The sequence below is a fragment of the Leopardus geoffroyi genome, chromosome B4 (assembly GCF_018350155.1).
Source record: "Leopardus geoffroyi isolate Oge1 chromosome B4, O.geoffroyi_Oge1_pat1.0, whole genome shotgun sequence".
In the NCBI taxonomy this organism is placed as follows: domain Eukaryota; kingdom Metazoa; phylum Chordata; class Mammalia; order Carnivora; family Felidae; genus Leopardus; species Leopardus geoffroyi.
In genome coordinates, this window is record NC_059341.1 from 127,676,123 (window position 1) to 127,700,789 (window position 24,667).

Below are 24,667 nucleotides of genomic sequence, written 5' to 3' on the forward strand. Positions count from 1 at the left end.
GACAAAAATAAGTCCAGCTCACCTGAGACAGTAGAATCCAATTCAATTCCAAGTCAGCGTGTGTTTATTGAGTGCCTGATTCAGTTTAGGTGATGGAGAGAACGAGAGAATGAGGGCGACAGCCTAAGCAGCGGGCTGACTCAGGCAGAAATTCCCTGGGAGACTGCCTCCCAGGTCCATGGGTCCAGAAACTCGATTGTATCCATTGTACCCGGTAGGAAATCGGTAAATCTTTGTCTGTCTGGTGAACAAGTATTTATTAAGTGCTTCCAGCCTGCCAGGGCCGTCCTGGGGCCGTGGCTGAATCAGTGAATCTAGCAGGCCCAGGTCCCTGCCCCCAATGGAGTTTACATTCTTCTACTGGGGCATCTGCAAGGCCAGTGGGTAAGGTCAGTGGAGTGGGGTCTATTATAGGAGGGGTCCACTGGGAGTGGATCATCAGGAGGAATGTTTAGGGTAGGGTAGGATTTGCTCTGTAGTTGGAAGGGTAAGTGGGGTGTGGATTTTTAAAAAGCTGGAGGCCTTACAGACAGGGGACTGAGCTGCGTGGCCGGAAATGAAAATGGTGTGCCATGGAAATTCCGTGACCAGATCAGCTCGTTCTTCTGGGGCAACAGGTGCATGCTGGTAACAGAGCACATGCTGGGAAGTTAGACAAGAGAATGTCAGTACCACATGGGGTTATGGCACACAGGCTGTGTACTCAGACATCTTGGCTCTAACTCCTAGCTCTCACACTTGCTAACCTTGTAATCCAAGACATGCTACTTAACCTCAGTAAACGTCATTCTCCTGATGGAGAAAATAGGCGTAGTCACAACTAGCTTATAGGTTGGTCCTAAGCATTTCAAGGAGATCATGAATGGGATTAATTGAGAACAACTGTAAAAAGCTTAGCTGTTGAATGTTAACATTGGATATACAGCTTGCTTTCTAGCAAACTGGAACTCGCCACCAAAAACTTGGTAGGGAGCTCAGGATGCCTGTATACAGTGAGCAGTTTGTTGCCTTGGCAACCCTCCATTTACGACCCTCTTTCCACCCCGTGGCAGCCATGCTGGACTGAATGGCAGCACTGGGGTCAAGGTGAGGCAGGAGAGGTGCCTAGAACATATTTGCATGACCTGGCCTCCTTCAATTTTGCACCCTGAGTGCCCTGCTTGCCTCAGCCTAACCATGGTTCTGCCGAATACAGGAAACATTTTTGGTCTGCACGTTTGTGTGAAGTCTGCATTTCTCAAAGTGTGTTCTTTGGTCTACTTAAATCAGCATCATAGGGCTGCTTATTAAAATTATATTTGTGGGGGATGCCTGGGTGGCTCAGTCGGTTAAGCGTCCCGACTTCAGCTCAGGTGTGACAATCTCATGGTTCATGAGTTTGAGCCCTGCTCAAACTGTGCTGTGCTGACAGCTCAGAGCCTGGAGCCTGTTTCAGATTCTGTGTCTCCCTGTCTCTCTCTGCCCCTCCCCCACTTGCACTCTGTCTCTCTCTCTCTCTCTCTCAAAAATAAAAAATAAAAATAAAAAAATAAAAAATTATATTTGTGGACCTGACAAAATCAGCATCTCTGGAGATGAGGTGGGTGGGGCGGGTGTGCATTTTAACACACGCACACGCACACGCACATTCCCAGGCCCTCCACCAACCCTAGAGCAGAAGTTCTTTTTGTGTGTGTGTGTGATAATAATAGCATTATTTTATCTTTTTTTATTTTTTATTTTTTAAAATTTACATCCAAATTAGTTAGCATATAGTGCAACAATGATTTCAGGAGTAGATTCCTTAATGCCCCTTACCCACTTAGCCCGTCCCCCCTCCCACAACCCATCCAGCAACCCTCAGTTTGTTCTCCATATTTATGAGTCTCTTCTGTTTTGTCCCCCTCCCTGTTTTTATGTTATTTTTGCTTCCCTTCCCTTGTGTTCATCTGTTCTGTGTCTTAAAGTCCTCATACGAGTGAAGTCCTATGATATTTGTCTTTCTCCGACTAATTTCACTTAGCATAATACCCTCCAGTTCCATCCATGTAGTTGCAAGTGGCAAGATTTCATTCTTTTTGATTGCCGAGTAATACTCCATTGTGTATCTATGCCACATTTTCTTTATCCATTCATCCATCGATGGACCTTTGGGCTCTTTCCAGACTTTGGCTCTTGTCGATAGTGCTGCTATAAACATGGAGGTGCCTGTGTCCCTTCGAAACAGCACACCTGTATCCCTTGGATAAATGCCTAGTAGTGCAATTGCTGGGTCATAGAGCAGTTCTATTTTTAGCTTTTTGAGGAACCTCCATACTGTTTTCCAGAGTGGCTGCACCAGCTTGCATTCCTATAGAGCAGAAGTTCTTTGAGTGTGACCCCAGACCAGCAGTATTTACATCACACAGAAACTCATTAGAAATGCGGATTCTTGTCTACCTCCCCAAGCTACTGGATCAGACACCTTGTGGGTGGGGCCCAGCAATCTGTATTTTAACAAGCCATCCAGATAATTTTGATGTGCAATGAAGTCACCCCTTGGGTGTGTGTGTGTGCGGGGGGGGGGGGGGGGGGGGGGGGGGGTAAAAACTGCCAGTATCCAGCCCCATCCTAGATGAATTCAATCAGAATCCCTGAGATAGGGCTCCCCGGCCAACCCAGCGATCCTAATGGGAAGACAGAGTTTGTAATCATCACTGGAAGAAACAGAAGTTGGCACAAATGTATTACAGTTACAAAGTACGGTCAGCCTGGGGCAGGGTCTCAGTTAATTCTTGCAACAAGCTGCCCCTGCTGTGGTCTCCTTAGCTGGTGAGGAACCTGAGACTCCCGGAGCTTCAGGGGGTGTGGCCAGGCCCCCAGGCGCCGGCAGTTGTGCTGGCTGTGCTGGGCAGAGCCACCTGGCTCCGGGAAGACTGCGTGGGGTCTTGGATCTTTGCTGTTGGAAGCGTGGTGCTCAGGCAGAGCTGGGGCTGGGAGAGCTCCACGAGGGGAGCCAGGGGAGATGGGAGGGGAGATCTGGAGGACACCTTAGGGCCGGATCCAGAATGGGGAGTCCCAAGTACCAATAACCCCAGGCGTTTTTTGGGTTTTCTACTAAGTGCCAGCCCCTGTGCTTGGTGCTTTAAGTGAGCCATCTCCTGTGTGTTCACATGATCTCTGAGGGAGATAACACTCGCAGGATAGTCACACGGTATCCCTGTTTTGCAGATGAGGAAACTGAGGCCCAAAGACTCCGGAGAGTCTGCCCCGGGGTCGCCGGTGCGGTCACCCGTGCGATCAGGATGTCTCCAAAGGTCCTCCCACCACACGGGGATTCAGAGTCAGGGTCCCCAGGGAAAGCGGGGTGGGGGTGGGGGGGCTCAGGGGCGGGGGTGGGGGGTGGGGGCCGGCGAGCAGGAGGTGGGGCTGAGCCGGCAGCCCCCGCCACCCGGCCTCCCTAACGCTCTCGCGTCCTCCCGCGCAGGCCCTTCCTCGTGCTGCCGCCGCTGATGGAGTGGATCCGGGTGGCCGTGGCGCACGCCGGCCACCGCCGCAGCTTCTCCATGGACAGCGACGACGTCCGCCAGGCGGCCCGGCTGCTGCTGCCCGGCGTGGACTGCGAGCCGCGCCAGCTCAGGTAGGGCCGGGGCCGGGCGCAGCCAGGGGCGTCTTCCCCGGGGGGGGGGGGGGGGGGGGGGGGCGGGACCGCCGGCCGAGCCCCGCCCGGCGCCCGCCGTGCGCCCCGCAGACGGTTGAAATGACAGACGCGGGCTTGAGGCTAAGCGGGTCCCCGCACTTCCAGGGATGGAGGAGGACGGGAGCAAGGCGTGTTGGGAACGCTCCGCTCTTCGATGACCAGTTATCGGCCTGCCTGTTTCTGTTCACATTCTTTGAGTCTCATTCTCCTCCTCTCCCTCCCTCCCTCCCTGTCTCCCTCTTCCCTCACTCCAAGAGAAAGAAATTATGGTCTTCCTGTAGTTTTCCAACAAAATCTTGCACAGTAAAATTGCTGGCTGGGTGAAAGCACATCTCTGCTTTTTCACATCCATAGGGATGGCGGGAGCCCTCTGTTTCCCGCGCCTGTAACCAGGTCTCTCCCCCATCAGGGTGGGAATTTTTCTTGGGCCACTTGGGGACCCCCCCCCCCCCCGCCGTGCATGGGGGCTCATTTTTATCCAAAGCAAAAGAAAGAAAATAAACCACACAGCTGAGTCAAAAGCTGGGTTTAAATGCAAAAAAGCAGGAAGCTCAGAGGTGTGTATGCATATGTGTGCTGTCTTCCGGGTGGTCATTGTCACTATTTTCTTTCTATTTTTCTTTCTTCCCCCCCCCCCCCGCCCCGGCTTTATTAATACATAGTTGACATATAACATTGTGGACCTATAAGGTGTACAAGCTGTTGGTTTGATACATTTATATATTGCAACATGATTACCACCTTTAAGAGTGTTGGCTAACACCTCCATTCCATCACATGATGACCATTTCCTTTTTGGGGTGAGACCATTTAAGACCCACTCTCTTAGCAATAGCAACTTTCAAGTATATGATACAGTATTATTGGCTATAATCACCATACTGTACATTAGATCTCCAGAACTTAGTCATCTTATAACAGGAAGTTGGCGCCCTTGGACCAACATGTCCCCATGTCTCCCACCCTCTTGCCCCTGGTAACCACCATTCTACTCTCCGTCTCTCTCAGCTCTATTTAGAGTCCACATATAAATGAGAGCACACAGTATTTGCCTTTCTCTGTCTGACTTATTTAACTTAGCATAATGCCCTCAAGATCCATCCAAGTTGATGGAAACGCTAGGGTTTCCTTTCTTCTCGTGGCTGAATAATATTCCATTATGTACGTATATATTTTTTTCACATCTTCTTTCTCCATTCATCCATTGATACTTAGGTTGTTTCCATATCTTGGCTATTGTGGCTAATGCTGTATTTGAACGTGGGGGTACAGATGTCTCTTTGCAATCCTGTTTTCATTTCCTTTGGATATCAACCCACAAGTGGGATTACTGTATCCCATGGTAGTTCTATTTTTAATTTTTTGAGGAACTTTCACACTGTTTTCTATCATGGAATGGTGGCTGTACCAATGTACATTTCCACCAAGAGTGCCCAAGTGTTCCCTTTTCTCCACATCCTGACCAACACTTGTTATTTCTTAACCTTTTGGATAGCTAGCCGTTCTAACAAGGGTGTGCTGATAACTCATTGTGATTTTGATTTGCATTCCTGAGCATGTGGGGTTTCTAAACAGTTTGGGTTTTTTTTTCCCCTTAGTGTGTGAGGTCTCTGAGTTCTTGGGTGTCTGTGTCCCTGAGTGTAATGTTTCTGAGCTGTTGGGGGTCTGTATCCCAGATTTGGGGTCTCCCAGCCATTTAGTATGGTCCGCGCAGGATTGGAAGTCCCTCGATTCTTTGTGGGTTCCGCATCCTGGATGTGTGGACTCTGAACCCAGAGGGAGAGTTCTCTGAACTGTTTAAAGGGTCTGTATCAATGTGTGAGATCTACCGGCTGGTTGGGCCCTGAACTGGCTGGCTGTTTCCCCAGGTGTAAGGCCTCTGGCTATCTGGGAGTTTGTATTCTCGGTATATGATCTGCAAGGCAGCTTCAGGTATGTGTCCAAGATATGTCCATCTGTAGGTCTCTGTGCTGTTTCTGTATCTGTTTTCAGATTGTGAGGTCTCTGAAGTATTAGCCAGTCTGTACACAGAGTATAGCATTCTGAACACTTGGGTATGTGCGTCCGATAGAGTGAATCCCTTGAGCCATTTGCTGGTCTTTGCAGGTCTATGTTTATGAGCTGTGTGGGCATCTTTGTTCAGAGTATGAGAGCTCTGAGACGTTCGGGTGTCCGAGGTGTGAGTTGTTGAGCAGTTTGAGGGTCTTCATGTCAGAGTTTGAGGTCTCTGAGTTGTTTGTTAAATGTTTCACATCCATCTGCTTTTGGAGATTTGTGAGGAAGAGTGGAGTTTCTGAACTTTTTGGTGGTCTGTGTTTCAAGATACGAATCTAAAATATGTAAAGAACTCATACAAGTCAGTAACAAAAAAACAATCTGATTATAAAATGGGCAGAAGATCTGAATAGGCATAGTCCCAAAGAGGACGTCCAGATGGCCACCAAGCACATGAAGAGTTACTCAGCATTGCTCCTTATCCAGAAAATGCAAATCAGACCCACAGGGAGATATCCCCTGACACCAGTCAGAATGACTATTAGCAAAAAGACAAGAAACAGGTGTCGGCGAGGATGTGGAGGAAAAGGAACCCTCATGCAGCGTTGGTGGAAATGCAGACTACGGCAGCCACCGTGGAAAACGGTAATGGAGGTGCCTCAAAAAATTAAAATTAGGGTTACCACAGGATGCAGCAATGCCACATTGCTGGGTATCCAGCCGAAGAAACAAAAACACGAATTGGAAAGAATATATATGCATCCCTATGTTTACTTATTTTTAAGCTACATTATTTATTATTTATAAGCTAAAACATGGAGACAACCTATGTCCATCGATGGATGAATGGATAAACAAGATGTGGTGTTTATACACAGTGGAGTATGATGCAGCCATAAAAACCAATGAAATCTTGGTTTGCAACAACATGGACGGACCTTGAGGGTATTAGGCTAAGTGAAATGAGTCAAACAGAGAAAGACAAATACCACATGCTTTCACTTATGTGTGGAATCTAGGGAAGAAAAAAAAAAAAAAACCCAGACTCATAGATACAAAAAACAGATTAGTGGCTGCCAGAGGAGGGTAATGAGCAGCAGGAGGGCGCCTGGATGGCTCAGCTGGTTAAGTCTCTGAATTCAGCTCAGGTCATGATCTCGCGGCCTGTGAGTTTGAGCCCCACATCGGGCTCTGTGCTGACAGCTGGGATCCTGAAGCCTGCTTCGGGTTCTGTGTCTGCCTCTCAATCTGCCCCTTCCTCACTCACACTCTGTCTCAAAAATGATTTGTTTAAAAACAATTTTTTAAAAAAGTACAAGCTTCTAGTTATAAAATAAGTAAGTCACAAGGATGAAGAATATAGTCAGTAATATGTATTAACTGGGGCGCCTGAGTGGCTCAGTCAATTGAGTGTCCGACTTCGGTTCAGGTCATGATCTCACAGTTCGTGAGTTTGAGCCCCGCGTTGGGTTCTGGGCTGACAGCTCAGAGCCTGGAGCCTGCTTCGGATTCTGTGTCCCCCTCTGTCTCCGCCCCACCCCTGCTTTTGCTCTCTCTCTCTCAAAAATGAATAAACATATAAAAAATTTTTTAATAATAATAATACGTATTAACTTTGTAAGATGACAGATGGTAACCACACTTATGGTGGTGACTCTTTCACAATGTATAACAAGTGTTAAATCACTGTGTTATGTATATCTGAAGCTAATATAATACATCGGTCATGCCTCAAAAAATAAAAATAAATTTAGAAAACACCTTAGGACAGACATCTTCAAAGATTTCAGAGGCCTCACACCCTGAACACATACTCGAGATACTTCAGAGGCAAACTTTGAAACCCACACCTTAATGAGTTTGCAGACCTCATACCTTGAATACAGAAGCCCAGAGGCCACAGATTCAAACTTGGAACACAAACCCTCAAAGAGCTTAGAGACTTCACACACTGAACACACATTGTGAAAGACTTTGAACTCATACATAGTCACTATTTTCAAATGCCCACTGTGCGCCCAATGAGAAACTGCCCTTCCTCTGAAATCCATCTGGCCCAATCGTGTGACCAGGCCACAGAGATTTCCACCCTTCTGATCTGATTGGGGTCTTCCAGGAAATAGAGGGTTTACAGCATAAAACAGAGCCCGCCCCCACCCCGGAAACCCCAGAGATGCCCCTTGGCCCAGGAACATACGGGGGCTGATCAAGTCACCATTGCTGGCCTTTATTAAATGCTTTACCATATTCTGGGCACTGTTTGAAGTGCTTTACACAGATTCATTAATATCTAATATTCTCCAAACCTTACGAAGTGGATACTGTTATTATGTCCACTTTACAGATAAGGAAACTGAGGCACAGATAGGTTAAGTAACATGCCCCAGGTCACAGGACTCGTAAGTGGTGAAGCCAGGACATGGATTTAGGTGCCCCAGACCCCCCGGCCCGTAGTTCTAACCACTCAGGTTTCTGTCTAGGCAGCTCCTGCCTACACTGTCATCCCATAAGGGATGACCTTGTCACCTAGAATAACGGCAGGTCTTGGGGAGATGCTAAGGGGCGGCCATTTATTTAGCACCTACTGTGTGCCAGTTATCTCCCCATTTTACAGATTAGGAGGCTGTTGGTGGGACACTTTATAGATGGAGGTACCAGGGGTGGGATCCTTGTGGCTCATGCTCCAAAGCCCATCCTTTGCCCACTAGACTCCCCTGCTCCCTGTGTCCTCGGGGTGGCACCTTATCTGCCTGCTTTCTCCCACCACCCTTGCCTGCCATCACCAGCTCGAATCTGATTTGACCTTGAGGCTCCAGCTCTTCTCTTTGCAATAGTCCTGAGTCTGCTGCGTGTCAGGCAAAGTAAGGTATTGGACACCTACTCTGTGCCAGGCACTGTCTTCGTGGCATGCAGTCGCCAACAATTGTGCAAGGCAGACTTTTTTATCCCATTTTACAGATAGGAAGGCTGAGGCTAATGGAGGTAATGGAACTTGCCTGAAGTCACACAGCTACTGTGAGGCAGATGAGTTCTAGAATGGAGGACCTGGCCAGTGGAGGTAACAACACTGTCTCCTTGGCTCTCTCCCCTCCCCCCACTCCCAGACATTCACCTTCCAAGTTGCCAGGTAGGCTCCAGGTTCTGAGCCCAGCCGAGCTGAGCTCGCTTCTCTAAGTAAACAGTCCTAGAAAAGTGCGGGTCATTGGGGCTTCTAACAAATGCAGGAACTTGGGATCTCGGTGCTGGTGACTAGAGTGTCAGTGACTATTAGCACATATAATTACCTACCAGCTGGCCGAGGTTTCCTGGTGGGAGGCAGCCTGGATACCAGCTGGGACAGAGCAACCAGAGTCAAGGATTCTCAGGTCTGATGCTAGTACAGCCATTGATTTTCAGAGTGACCTTGGCCAAATGCTGCTGGAGCTCTGCTTTTGTCTTTATTCGGCTACAGTAAAGCCTCACCATGGTGATGGGGTTTATTCAAAAGGAACACCATTTGATGCGGCTGCAGTTTGTAAGCTGACAGGGGTGACCCATTTATTCTTCCTTAATTAAAATATCAGATAATGTAAACCTGGGAAATTCAGCCTTTTATTTCTTCTCTTTTTCCTCTCCTTTGGGAGGTGGGGGAGGGGGCCCGTAGAATAAAAGAAAGAACAAATAATACATGTGGGCAGGGTTTTACATTTTCTTATTAATAATTGGTCTTGAAACAGTTTAGAAGTACATAGAGTAAATCCTGTTTATTTCCCTGTATTTGTAAGAGGCAGTTTTTCTGCTCCAGAGTGGGGCTGTGTTAAAATAATGATAATAAGGGATGTTCTCAAATCCTATCTTAGCCGATCAACAGCATCTACCAACAGGATTTAGGGGTTATTCGAACGATGAGCTCACTCCAGGAAACAGTTACTTTTTGCAAGTATTTCTTAAATTCAAAACAGATTTTGAGCTGTCCCAGAATGGATAAGTTTAGGGAGCGGTAAGGTGCGAAGGGTATCAGGATGGGATTCAGGAGACCAGGGTCGTTACGTTCTTTCCTTCCCTCTTTTGTTACATTTACTGAGAACTTACTAGGTGCCAAACGACACTCTCGATGCTCTCATCTGGGTCTGCTGCTGTGTAACAGGTGACTTCGCCCATCTCACAGGACAAGTTTGCTTCGTGGGGTGGGGAACCCCAGAAGGGAGCCGAGTATGAATTTAATGAATTGAACCCTGCTTGACCTCTACTTTAAAAAAAATTTTTTTGGGGCGCCTGGGTGGCGCAGTCGGTTGGGCGTCCGACTTCAGCCAGGTCACGATCTCGCGGTCCGTGGGTTTGAGCCCCGCGTCGGGCTCTGGGCTGATGGCTCAGAGCCTGGAGCCTGTTTCCAATTCTGTGTCTCCCTCTCTCTCTGCCCCTCCCCCGTTCATGCTCTGTCTCTCTCTGTCCCAAAAATAAATAAACGTTGAAAAAAAAAATTTTTTTTTAAATAAAAAAAAATAAAAAAAATTTTTTTTTTTTTTAAATTTTGAGAGACTGAGCACAAGTTGGGGATGTGCAGAGGCAGAGGGAGACCCAGAACCTGAAGCGGGCTCCAGGGTCTGAGCTGTCAGCACAGAGCCCGATGCAGGGCTCGAACTCCATGAACCTCGAGATCACAACCTGAGCCAAAGTCAAATGCTTAACCAACTGAGCCACCCAGGCGCCCCTGATCTGCTGCTTTTAACCCTTCTCAGGTCTCCCGGACACCTTTTGAGGTTAACAGGCTTTTGCCATTTGTCCAGTTTGGGTCAAACTGGGTTCTGAGGTGAAGGTTGCACCCCAACAGTACCTGTCCTAAAATTCTGGTGCCTCCCACATAGCCTCTAATGACAGCTGGAGGTTCAGGTTTGTTTATCAACATGTATGGGGGTGCTGGTGGTCCGTGACGCCCTGTGGGGGGCATAGGGAGGCCACGTCAGGGCCATAGCATCTGGTGATCACCGAGTCACCTAGGAGACAGGCATTGTGCTGCTGGAGCTGTTGGCCCTCTTTCCCATGAACATCTGTGGCCCTTTAAGAAGAGTATCGCCCCGTGAGGGGACTTCCGGCCCTTGTGTCAGAAGGAGAGATGCTCTCCATCATTCTCCACCCATCTGTATGGAACCAGGCCTTGTTCTGGGCTTGGGGGGGGGGGGGGGGGGACAAGGACCCCAGGACTTAGGCACCGCTGGGGAAATGCAGGCAATAAACAACAGTGACAAATGGGCAAGATGATCTCACATAGTCTGAGTGCTGCAAAGACAGGGAAGCAGTGTGGGGTAGATAGGGATTGAGGAGGGAGGAGCGGACGGTCGGTATTCAGAGAGCACCTTGGGCTCCCAAAGGGAAAGACAGTGTCACACTCCTGATTTAAAGGTACACTTGGTATCTTAGGCAGAAGACCGGGAAAAAAACTGAGGGGAAAGGGTTCCATCCGGAGCCACATCCACGCCAGCCATTTCCCTCGGTCATTTCCATATCCACCTCTGAATCCAGACCTGGAGGCCTCCCCATTCCCTCCCTCAGAAGGTCACCTGTGGAAGTGGAGCACCTGGGCCCTGGCATGGCTCTGTGGGCCCCGGAAGGCTCCCCAGCCTCTCACCGAGTCAAGAGCTGTTCTCTCTTCTTCCTTGGAGTGCCCTTGTCCTTGATTGGCTCTGGAAAATTCCTGCAGCTCCCCACGGCCTCTCCAGAGGGGCTGGCATTGGAAGGACAGCCACAGAATGCCAGTCCCTTCCTCACCTCCAGCGGACATTAAATCTATGCTTCAGGCTCCATGGTGACCTGGTGGAGCCACTGCTGTCCCCACACTGATGTCAGTGCATTAGCACCTCCTGAAAGACCAGAAACTGCCCTCTCCCTGATCCCAGGAGAGTCACGGTGAGGCTAGCTGTTCTCCCCTAACAGTGTCAGGGACAGGCCATGAAGCCTGCTCCAAGAGCTGAGCTAGCAAGGCTGTCCTGCTCTCAGCAGGGACAGACCGAACACCTTCTGTGTGGCTGACATCCCATGTGTGTCCCCCATGGCCAGGCGGGGGAGAGGCATGTCCCCAAGTAATTACAGAAAATTCTGGTAACTATTATAGGGCAGTAAAGATCTGGCTCCGGGAGAGCTGGAAACATACGAGGTCGCTTCGATCTTAATGCTGACGAATGAACAGATTGATCAGGTGGAGAAAGTGAAGAGAGGAGAGGAAGGGAAGTCAGTCTACATGGAGGGGACCACACAGGGGTCCTCAGGGTTGGAGCTCGGGTTGGAGGAAACCTAAGGAATTCACACCATTCAAGCACCACCCCCCTGAGCACCTCCTGCGGGCCAGGCTCCGGACCAGGCACCGAAAATAGGGCTGAGCTCATCTGACTGTATATGCAGGACGTAGGAGCCGTCACAGACTTTTAAGCAGGGAGATGACATCAGATTTGTAGTTTAGAAGGAAGGGCTGTGCAGTCGGTTAAGCGTCCGACTTCAGCCAGGTCACGATCTCGCGGTCCGTGAGTTCGAGCCCCGCGTCGGGCTCTGGGCTGATGGCTCAGAGCCTGGAGCCTGTTTCCGGTTCTGTGTCTCCCTCTCTCTCTACCCCTCCCCCGTTCATGCTCTGTCTCTCTCTGTCCCAAAAATAAATAAACGTTGAAAAAAAAAAAAAATTAAAAAAAAAAAAAAAAAAAAAAAGAAGGGGCGCCTGGGTGGCGCAGTCGGTTAAGCGTCCGACTTCAGCCAGGTCACGATCTCGCGGTCCGTGAGTTCGAGCCCCGCGTCGGGCTCTGGGCTGATGGCTCAGAGCCTGGAGCCTGTTTCCGGTTCTGTGTCTCCCTCTCTCTCTACCCCTCCCCGTTCATGCTCTGTCTCTCTCTGTCCCAAAAATAAATAAACGTTGAAAAAAAAAAAAAATTAGAAGAAAGGGCTGGTGGCTGTGTGGATAATGGGCTGAGGCACGCAGGGGTGAGACCAGAGTCCAGAAGCTGTTTCGGGAACCCAGGTGAGAGCCGCAGGCAGTCGGACTGAGAGGTGGGGAGGGCCGGAGACCCAGTGAAGGTGGAAGCAGCAGGACTTGGTGATGTATGTGGGGTGAGGGAGTGAGGGGTATCAGGCATGGCTCTGGCAGCCGTGGGCTGGGGTGTTTGGTGCTTCCTGGGGACAGAGATCCAGTTTGGGAGGATGAACAAGTCCCCAGGACGGACAGTGGTGATGGTGTCATGACAATAGGAAGGTACTTCATGCCACCGAATGCGCACACTTTAAAATGCTTAAAACGGTAAATCAGTGTTGTATATATTTGACCACAGTTTCTTTCAATGGCTGTCGTGTGTTACCAAACGAAAGAGACGATGCAGGATAGTGTCTAAGGTGTCACCCTTGTGTGAACTATGCACGTGTATTTGCTATCCATGTTGGGCTGTCGCTGGAAGGGTAGATACGAAGCCAGTAACCAGGGTCATATCCACACCCACGGAGGAGAACTGGAAAATGAGTGTATGGGACTCCTGTGGCTGCTGTAACAAAATACCACAGACAGGACATCTTAAAACAACAGACACATTGGTCTGGAGGCCAGAAGTCCAAAATCAAGGGCCATGTTCCTTCCAGATTGTCTGGAGGAGGATCCTTCCTTTCTTCTTCCAGCTTCTAGAAAAGCCAGCTATTCCTTGGCTTGTGGCAACACAACCCCAGTCTCTGCCTCCTCCTCACATGGCCTTCTCTCTGTCCAGATTTTCATCTTATAGGGACAGCAGTCATGTTGGATTGGGACCCACCCCCGTGACCACATCTTGATTTGCTTACGTCTAGAGAGACCCTATTTCCAAGTAAAGTCACATTCACATGTAAAGGGGTGGAGGGTTAGGACATCAACATATTGAAAGGGGACATAATTCAACCCATCACACTGGGGGACAGAGACGGCAGGGAAGCCCATGTGACTGTTGCATTCTGTAGCATGTGGTAACCTATTCCCCTCACCAAATTTTTTACATTAAAGATTCACCCTGAGGTTTCTGTCTTGGGAGGGTGTGTAGCTTAGGGATGCTTTTAACAAATAGAGGACAAGGACAATATGAGCTAAGTAATAATGGATTCCGTTTTGAAAATGTCAAAGACAAGTTGCCATGCCAGCTGGTTGTCTGCAGAAATGAGAGAGACCATGTAGGGCTTCTCCACCAGAGCAAGGTTGCCAGTGAGTCAGGTGCTCCCGAGCATCTAACAGAGAGGAAGCAGAGCTCAGTGGTTAGGAGTGTAGGCCTTGCAGCCTGACTACCTGGGTTCGAGTCCTGGCTTGACCATTTATTCTCCATATGACCTTAGGCAAGTTGCTTACCTCTCTGGGCCTCAGTTTCTATATGTGCAAAATGGGGACAACCATATGCCCACCTCATGAAGTTGTAGGAAGGATCAAGTAAAATAATATGTATTTATTAGCACCATGTAGCATGTAAACCACATAGTATACTTGCGTCATGGTAAATGCACATCAGATATTAGCAATTATCTTTATTTCTCCACTCTGGACCCAGAAGGTTACCTCCTGGTTACCAAAAACAATAGCCTCAGCTTCCTCTGGTAGAAAGCGGAAATAAGTGTCTCAATGACATGTGGTAGTATACCATCTGGGATATGGTTTGTAGCCCAGGCTGAGGCCTCTGCCCTCCTCTCTCTGCTGGTGAGCCAGCCCCCCGAGGGTGCAGGAAGAGATTCAACCCAGCCAACTGGCCAGGGGGCCACTCTCCCACCCCAGTGACAAGTAGGAGATTTTGAAGGCCATCAATGGTTAGACAACCACACTTCTTTAGAGCAATCGAGCGCCCATCACCAGCTGCATTTGTGACCTGAGGTGGGGTCAGTAGTGAGAAGAGACAGCAGAAGGAAAGGAGAATGTGTGTGGACAAAGGCAGATATGGCTCCCCATTGGCAGGGCCTTGCCCCAAGTGAGCAGAAGTTAGGGAAGAGGTTAGGGGGCATAGAATATTCTAGAAGAAAGGGTCTTGCAGCATGGACTTTATCTCAGACAGCTGGCTTACTTGGCTAGGGCAGATATTAGATACCTGAGGGGTGCCTGGGTGACTCAGTCAGTTAAGCATCCGACTTCGGCTCAGGTCATGATCTCACAGTTCATGGGTCCAAGCCCCGCATCAGACTCTGTGCTGACAGCTCGGAGCCTGGAGCCTGGAGCCTGCTTCGGATTCTGTGTCTCCCTCTCTCTCTGCCCCTTCCCCACTCACACTCTGTCTCTCAAATACAAATAAACATTTTAAAAAAAAGAAGAGGAAGAAGAAGAAATCAGATACCTGAATTCTGGGGCCTACCACAGAGCTTGACACTTAGTTGGGACCCAGTAGAATGAATGAATGAATGCATGAATGAATGAATGAACGAATGAATGATGCAGAAGGTTGTTACTGTGCTGCTACTGTACTAAATGACTAAGACTTTTCCTGGCCTGACACAGATGAGAATAGGCTTCGACATGGGAGACGTGGGTAAGCAAGTGTGGAGCTCAAAGAGAGGTCGCACTAAGAGGCCTTTGGGGGCAACGCTGGCAGATGGGTGGCCACTGATGTCACAGGTGCGGGTGAGAGCGTCCCAAGGAAGGGACTGAAGAAGAGGCCTCACCGTGACACGAGGGAAGAGAGGCCCTAGGCCAGAGAAGAGGCAGCGGTCACCAAGGGAACCGAGACGGAGAGGGCCCACCGGAACCCCAGGTTGCTGTGCCAGCACAGAAGATGCAGACGAAAGGACGCCACCGGGCATGCCGGTGAGGGGAGCACAGCACCCTTTGCTTTCTGCAGCCTGGCGTGGGCGGAAACCATATTGCAGGCGACAGACAGTTTGCCAACACTTGGAATTTGTTCTGAGCTTTCCAAGTGTTAAAAGCAAAACAGAAACACAGTTGATGCTTCACGGCAACACAGAGAACTACATCTTAAATGGCATTTGGGGCTTGCTTCCAAATTGGAGCTTCCGATCCCAGCTGGCAGTTGTGAGGGTGTGTACTTTGCCATATGGGATTTGGCTTCCTGGGAACAGGGACCTTTTTTTGTTTTGTTTTGTTTTGTTTTGTTTGGCCTCCTCTTGAGTCTGTTAAATTTCTGTCCAGGGTGCTTTATTTACTTAGCTGCTAGCAAATCTCTCAAATTCTAGTTTAAAATAATACTTACACAGGAATATTCTCTTCCCTTAGCAATTAGGCAACCGTACTCATTCAAAGGCATGTACTTAGTACAAAGTACTTTGTTCAAAACCATGACAACAAAGGTGCTTTGGGTAAGAGCGAAAGAGCGGGTCCCAATCACTCAGCAAGTTTCTAGGCATCACGATGTTCTGTTGTCTATGCCATTTTTCCAAAATGAACTTCCTTTTCATCAGCTCATTAAATTTCTCTATAAAACATTAAGAATCACCAGACTTGATGATCTCCAAAGGCCTGTCTAGCCCTGAAGATTATTCAGTCTTGTGGCCTAACATTAGGCGTGCACATGGGAATGACACTTTTACCTGTGGGGGAAACTGAGGCATGCAGAAGGTGAAAGAAAAGGGTAGAGGTTCAGCTCACGGTCTCTCCTGTATGTTAGCAGATGATAGAGGAACTAACAATCAAGAACCTGCCTGGGCCAGACACTGTCCTGGGTGCTTCTCGTGCTCTGCTCCATTCAGCTCTATGAAAGGGCTCGATTTTCCTTTGCACATCTGAGAACACTGGGGCTCCAGGAGGTTCATAAACCTACCCACTATCACATGTAGAATGTGTCCTGTCTTGGATTTGAACCAAGTCTGTCTACAGACTCCAAAGCCCCGTTCTGTCTGCTGAAGGGGGTAGCTCCAGTCAAAGAATCAACATCAGGAAGTGTGAAAGTAACTTTGAATGAGGCCCACCTCCTACAGTCTCCAGCCTTAGAATCTCTTAGAAATTCAGGTGCCGGGCGCCTGGGTGGCTTAGTCAGTTAAGCATCCGACTTCGGCCCAGGTCGTGATCTCAAGGTTTGTGAGTTCGAGTGCCGCATTGGGCTCTGTGCTGACAGCTCAGAGCCTGGAGCCTGCTTCGGATTCTGTGTCTCCCTCTCTGTCTCTGCCTCTCCCCCACTCATGCTCTGTCTCTCTCTTTCTCACTCAAAAATAAACTAACATTAAAAAAAAAAAAAGAAGAAATTCAGGTGCATGGCAGCCTCTTGTGCAAATCTAACATAGCGTTGACCCGTGCCAAAGATGCCTGTGAAGGCTTAACGTGGAAATATGCTACCACATGGCCAAGAAATCTATGAAGAGGGCTGAGCCTCACTTATAATCCTGAAGTGCATTCAAAACCACACCTAGGCATGCCTTTCACACCCATCAGGTCAGCAAAAAAGTGACAATTTGATGATACCAGATTTGAGCAAAGATCTAGAACAGTCAGAACTCCAATACATCACTGAAGGGGACTCTGAGTCCACTTTCAAGGAAACTTGGAAACACATAATTCTACTCCTAGGTTTATACCCTAGAGAAACTCCTCCACATGGAAATCAGGTGTTCATTTTGTGTTTATAATTGCAAAATGAAGAAAAGGGAAAAGAAACAAGCTGTCTACAAGAGAAGGAGTAAATGTTCATTCAATGGCATACCAAGTAGCAAGGAAAGTAAATGAACCAGATCTACATGTTATTACACAGTCAAATCCCAGAAATGTAATATTGTGTTAAAAAAAAAAAAAAAAGCAAATCGAGACAGGATTTGTGTAGTGTGCTAACATTTACATAAAGTTTACCAACATGCAAAACAGTCTATATATTATCAGGAATTTAATAAAAGCAGTAAAACATCTAAAGCATGCATGAGGATGATAAATTCAAACTGATGAGATAGGGTAATCTCAGGAAGTAGATGAAATGATGGAATCAGGAGGGGGGTCTAAGGGACTTTGTAATTATAATGCTTTATATATTTATAAATATAATTATAATGGTAAGCATATAGGTGGTCATTGTATTGCTTTTTCTTTTATGTGTGCCTAAATTAATTTATTAACAATAAAAGTTACTTAGCCAGTGTTTGCAACAGCATATTTAGAAGGCCAGTTATGGGATATTAATAAGCATTATTTAAAAAAAAGTGTTAAGCGGTTCAAATTTGGGGAACACTGGCAAAGTAAAATTAAATAGGCTTTAAAAAAAAAAAAAAAACTTTCTCCATGCTTTTAACATGGTGTGTTTCTTGTAAATCCCAAAGAGAAGGTTATCCTGTTTAAATATTTTACCATAGAACAAGGGTTGGCAAACCAGAGCTGTCTGCCACCTAGTTTTACAAATAAAATTGCCTGGACGAACAGCCATACCCATTTGCTTATTATATAGCCTGTGGCTGCTTTCACACTTTGCTTTCACACAGTGGCAGAGTTGAGTACTTATGACAGAGACCGTATGGCCCACAAAGCCTAAAATATTTCCTAGTCGGCCTTTTACAGAAATCATTTGTGCACCCATCATAGAGCATCCTATGGGGCTATTGTCACTGGGAATGTTGGAATTGTAACACTCAAACTTTGCTCTCATACCACGGGAACAGGTGTGTGTGTGTTTGTGAAAACTGTTAAATAGAAGACCACTAGTTCTTTCTAGATTCCTTGGGGGATGGGGTGTGTGCTTGTCTCTTTGAATCTCCAGCACCTAACATAATAGGTAGCGGGTACTTAGCACTTGCTGTGTGCTTTCCTGAACTGATTTTAATTTAAAAACCGGTTGCGGGATGGATTCATTAGCATACAGATTCATTAGGTGTAACAGACATGCAAAATACCTGTAGTTTGGATAAGAGAGGAGTTTAAAATTCTCCCTCGTACAAGAATCCAGGCATAAGCAGTCGGGGCTGTTATGGCGTCTCCACCTCAGGGACCCAGGCACCTTCCCTCTTGTTGCTCCACCATTCCTTAGGTGCTACCTTCCTCTGCGTGGTGCCATATGGCTGGTTCCACCCACCGGGACTTCCTCTCTCCCTCGTGGGCAGAGGAAAAGTAGAAGGATAGAGCAGACCCCAGAGACTGCACACATCACTTCCCCTTCCTTCCTGTTGGTCAGCACTTAGTCATTTGGCCACATCTGATCGTCAGGGAGCTGGGGACTTATCATCTTTCTCTGGGCAGCTAAAAATTCAGGTCCTATAACAATACATGAAGGAGGTAAAGAACTCTCTGAGGGACTATAACCAGTCTCTGCCAAAAAGGGATACGTTAAGGCCTTGCCAAAATTAGGGGTGACTCTTTTCTCTAAAGGATAGGCTTTATTTTCGACTCTTTTAAAATAAGCCATGATGCCAAAGCAAGAGATGTGTAATGATGCTTCGTCATTTTCTACTCAAAATCACATGACAGCACATTCAGAAATGAGCACACTAGGTTCATTCTCCTGGGTGTTTGTAGCCCTTGCATTTGAGAGACATCTTTTTTCACATATTTGAATGGACCCAGAATTTGTTTTGCAGGGAGGCAAACACAGTGGGTTTTGCCACTAACTGGCCATCTACTTCTAAAGAGGAGAAAGGTTCCAGGCCCCTTGGGATCTCTCCCAAAGCAGAAAAGATTAGCTGGGAGGAGCAGCGTGGGTGAGACTCACACTTTCTTTACCTTATCCGAGTCAGGTTAATGAGCCGGCCCTTCTCTGTACTTTGGTATAGCAGCATTAAACAGCAAGTAGACACCATTTTTGGACAAAGATTTCTCCTAGGAACTTTGCACTGTTACATGTTCCATTCGCTGCAATAATATATACTTTTTTTTCCTTAGAAAGGTGCACAGAGAACTTGGTGTGACTTACTTCAGCACAGAACAGTCTCAATTTGTTCATCTTTTTGCTACCCAAAAGAAAAGGAAAAACTCATCCACTAGGGGACTTGAAGCCTATGAAATGGAATGTGGCTTTTTTGGGAAAGTGCGTTGAGGAGGGGGGCCAGGGGCTGGTATCCAAGTCAGGCCTGTCGTCCTCTGAATTGTCATTTCACGATTCATTTCTGAAGCCACCATTTTATTGTCACGCTTACAGAATCCTGTAATGGGAACCGCTTGATATAGAAGAGACAATGCAAAAAAAAAAAAACAAAAAACGTTATTACCCTCTCCCAGGATTTCTCAACCTCAACCCGTCTCAACTGTGGACATTTGGGGCTGGATTATTCTTTGTTTGGGGAAGGGGGATGCTGTCCTATGCAATAGCATCAGTCTCCTGTACCTACGAGACACCAGGAGCACCTCATTATTCGTGACAACCCAGACTGTCTCCAGACATCGTCAGATGTCCCCTGGGTGACAAAAGCGCCCCTGATTGAGAATCGCCGCCCTACACAAGCCTACAGGTATCCATAGAGAGACTTGCTCAATGACCCTAGCCGAAGACATGCATTCTGCTCCTAAATGCATCTGTAACTGCTTCAGATTAGTTAACCCTTTTCAGGCTTCCAGTTTCCTGATCTTAGGAAGGTTAGGAGTTGGCCCCAGTGCTCTCTTTCAGCACCGACGTTCTGGGATGCTGCAAGCCAAAAGCTGTTAGGTGGGACTTGTATCTGGAATAGGATTTGAAGGAAAGCAGGATACGGGGAGAGGATCTGAAGCGAGGGGCACACTGTGCATGCAGACCAGAAAGCAGTCGGGAGGCTTGTGTGCCGAGTAGGCGGCAGGCCGTATTGGCTGGAAGGGCGAGAAAGAAGAAATGGGGGCGCCTGGGTGGCTCAGTCGGCTGAGCATCCGACTTTGGCTCAGGTCATGATCTCACGGTTCATAAGATCAAGCCCCGCACGGGGCTCGCTGCTGTCAGCGCAGGCCCCAGTTCAGATCCTCTGTCCCTTTCTCCCTGCCCCTCCCACACTGGCCCTCTCTCAAAACTAAAAAAAAAATAAATAAAAAATAAAAGAAGAAATGGTTGGGTGATGGGGACCTCTCGGGAGGGGCGGTTACAAGAGGGCCTCGAGTTTGAGGCCTGTGAGTGGGAATTTATGTTTCTTTGGCTTCCTGCACAGCACCTGGCATCTAGCAGTGACCCAGGCAGCGTCAGCATAGAATCTATGTGTTTGTGGAAGACCTTTACTAGAACCGACAGGCAGTGGGCTGGGGCGAAAAGAGCTGGGCTCCAGCAACAGCCTTCCCGGTTCAAATCTCAGTCCTACCACCTGGTGGCTCTGTGACCTCGGGGAGTTTCTTAGCCTCTCTGTGCTGTAGTTTCTTCTGAAAGCTGAAGATAAATTGTGTAGGGTTAAAGTAAGGATTAGGTAAGATCATATATATGAATGAGTATCTGTGTGTGTGTATACATACATATTTTACATGTATATACAGACACCCACTCATTCACAGGTGTGTGTAGGATATATATATATATATATATATATATATATATATATATATACACATATATATGTAAAATTAAAATAGTTCTTGGCACACAATAAATGATATGTGTTTGCTATTATTATTATTATTATTAGGGAACCAAAAAAATACTTTTTACGTTTACTTATTGTCAGGGACAACATGAGCAAGGTGGGGTCAGAGAGAGAGAGAGAGAGAGAGGAGAGAATCCCAAGCAGCCCCGCACTGTAGGTGCAGAGCCCCCTGCGGGGGGCTCAATCCTACAAACTGTGAGATCATGACCTGAGCCAAAATCAAGAGTCAGACACTTAACCGACTGAGCCACCCAGGCACCCCAGGGAACCAATAAAATATTCTGAGTGTGGAAGCACTTAGTGCCTTGCACACCGCCTGACAAGTAATAGGTGATCAGAATGAATTAATGAAGAATTCTTAAATCTTAAATTCTTAATATCTGTAACTGACCGCATTCATCCTTAGCTGGGCCCGGGTCCAAACTCTGAGGCCGAGGCCAGGCAGGGCACACACACGAGTGGACCCAGCATGATGAAGGACCACAGAGAGGACTGGGCACGTGGGTGCCCCACATGAAAATTTTCAGGCTGTTTCCAAACCCTGTGCCGGCCAGCAGCATGGGATTTAGGACTGCCCTGGCCTAGAGTTTGCCCCTCTGCACCCACACCCTGCACCTCTCCCTGCTTCCTGAAACTCTCTTCCAGTCAGACCTCCTGTGCCTTGCAGCAGGAACAGAACGTGGCTGTCTTCATGGCTCTTTGAGAACCACAGGGCTGCTTTTCCATAGAAGTGTAAACCAGCCAATTCTTGGCTTTGTGCCCCCATCCCCCACCTCCCCCAGGCTGACCTCCTCCAGGTAGGAGGTCAATAAACTGGGAAACCAGGGCCGGGCACCTGTGGCCCTGGTACACCCTCAGGATCCCCCCAGGCAGCCTGGCCAGTGCAGCCGCTGGCACACTGAGAGCACATTGTCTTGCTTTTATCCTGGGGGCCACCAGACCCTTATAAATGAAACCCAAGAACCTTATTCTCCTACATACTCTATAGCAGTAAACCCCTGCCTTGGACCTACAGACTCTCATATTCTTATCTAGAGACACAGAAATTAGGAAATGGGAGAAAGCAGCCCAATCTGGCCCTTTAAATTCTAGGAAAGGTATTTTTCCATTCTGATGTATTCGGAGAGTAGCCATAAAGGGCAGTTACTTTCTTAGCTCCTGTATTAGACAAATGATAAGAGTATCTCAAAGTACAGTGACGTAACTATAATAGATGTTTATTTCTCCATCGTGTAATAGATCAGCCAGTGCAAGCTCATGGGGCACCTCTGCTCCACAAGATCCCCGTGAAGACCCAAATTCCTTCCATCTTGTTGCTCTGCAATTCCTTTAGAGCAGGCATCGGCAAACTATGGCCCGTAAGTCAGCCTGGCTTTTTTCTTAACAAAAGTTTGTGGGAATACAGTCACACCTATTTGTTTACCTGTTGCCTCTGGCTGTCCTCAAGCCCCAACAGCAGACCTGAGTAGTCCCAACAGAGACCATCTATCCTAAAGCCTAAAATAGCGGCTACCTCATTCATTAAGAAAAACTTGGCCAACTTGGGGCACCTGGGTGGCTCAGCTGGTTAAGCAAGCGTCCAACTCCTGTTTCGGCTCAGGTCATGATATCACGGTTTCATGAGTTCAAGCCCCACGTTGGGCTCTGTACTGGCAGCACGGAGCCTGCTTGGAATTCTGTGTCTCCCTCTCTCTCTCTGCCCCTCCCCCACTCACACTGTCTGTCCCTCTCAAAATAAATAAATAAACTTGAAAAAGAAAAACTTTGCCAGCCCTGCCTTAGTGCATTGGGCTCACCTGCACAGTCAGAGCTAGGACATGGGCAAGTCTGTTTATCAGCTGGGAAGGGGGAAATGGAACTTAGTCAAATGGCTGTCACTGACCACAAGGAGAAATATAATTTCTAACCGGACAGCCATGTGCCATGCCAAAACTCAGTGAGGGCAGAAGATGCTGTGTTACTATAAGGAGGGAGTGGAGAATGGATGCTGGAAGATGGTGGTCATTGCGACACATTCCTTTCCCAGACGATCCCCTTGGCCACGAGTAAGTGTTTGCATGAGATAAGAGCAAAGACAGAGAAGCCAAAATGTTGGGATGAAGCCAGGGAGGAAAGCTGTTGCCTAGTAAGGGATAATACATGAGCACCAGAAAACATGGGATAAACTCAGAGAATGTCCATGCTTGGAGGCACCCAAGAGCTTGACCAGCCTAACACCCCCATTTTCTGGATAAGGAAACTGAGGCTGTTGAAGGAAATAGGATTCATCCAAGATCACACAGCTGATGGGTGGTGCAGCCACGACCTAAAGTCACATTCATCTGAGCCTTTATCTTGGCCCTATTTCTGCCTTACCAGTTACTTTCAGAACTGTTCTGTTGGGTCCTACATGCCCCTCTTTCCTGGCAAAGCCTTGACATGGCCTCAGAATCTTCCTTAACACCATACTCCAACCAACCACAACACCATACTCCAACCAGCCGCACTAGTGAATCAGAGTTGGAGCCTGAGATTAACCCTGTTTTCCATGCCTAATTTACATGTTGCTTCATAGCCAACATATTACCCTAGTTCCCATAGAGGTACTAGGGGCACTGAGTGCCTGTAATGTGTGTGCTGTGTTTCAGGTGGCTGAAATATGTGCACATCTTCTAGAAATCCATAGTCTATACCAGCGTTACACATCCCACATCCTCTAGCCACGTGTCTGTATTTGAACAGGACCTCCAGAATAGCCAAAATAGATTTGTATGCACTGTCTCACCTATTCCTCACAAAACCTGAACACGGGTACTGGTTCTCCCCATCTTATAGATGGGGAAATGGAGGCCCAGAGAGAGGTGGGGGAACTTGCCCAAGGTTACACAGCCAGGAAATAGACTATATTGGCATATACATCAACATCACTAGTTGTCTCCACCACCCTTCAGTGAGTTCCTGAAGATCCAGATAATGAAATCAGCACCTGTTGTCTCCTTCTCGACATCATAAATCTCTCTAGCATCCCCCCACCGAGGAACAGGAAAGGCCAGGGACTTGATTCTCGGTTACTACTTTGAGTTAGGGTTCTGTTCTCATTTTTCTCCCAAGACACGTCCATTTTCAATTATGTGGTCACCAGTGGAGCCAACAACTTGCTCAGTATCCTTCTGTCCGTGTAGCCTGAGAAGGCAGGGCTCCATGTGGCTCGCTTGCTGCGGGACCCCGGCACCTAACCCTGTACCTGCCTGTTGCTGGTGTTCAGTGAACGGTATGTGGGAATGAATGAATCGTGGCATGTCCCCTAGCCTCCGAGTCTCTCGGGGCAGAAATCTCATCCAGGTGGGCTCTCTGGACCCCCCAGTGTGCGTGGCACACAGTAAGCATTCGTTAATGTCAGATTCTGTGGAATTCGGCTGACAGAGTGTGGGAGATCACACACAAACCCAAGTCTGACATTGAGATGAGACAGGTCTGGGCTGAAATGGAGGTGGAAGGAGCCAAGTGACTTTAGGACAGGATGCTTAACTCCTCTTGGTCTCTGCTTCCTCGTCTGTAAAATGGGGGTACGGATGCTTGCTTTTGGGGCTCCTGTGAGGGTTTAAGCAGGATGCGAGCGTGGGCTCAGGAGTCGGACCA

At 47.9% G+C, this 24,667-nt stretch overlaps 1 protein-coding gene across 3 annotated transcripts in view; it reads left to right on the plus strand.

The window, feature by feature from the left end:
- BTBD11 (BTB domain containing 11) overlaps positions 1 to 24,667 on the plus strand; it is a 317,388-nt gene that overhangs the window by 234,610 nt on the left and 58,111 nt on the right. For 2 of the 3 annotated variants that reach the window (XM_045466348.1, XM_045466347.1), the window contains exon 4: positions 3,446 to 3,598. In XM_045466348.1, coding sequence (XP_045322304.1) covers positions 3,446 to 3,598 — 153 coding nt within the window. Of the gene's footprint in view, positions 1 to 2,999; positions 3,276 to 3,445; positions 3,599 to 24,667 lie in introns of those variants that run through there. The other variant, XM_045466349.1, reaches the window with a different exon arrangement.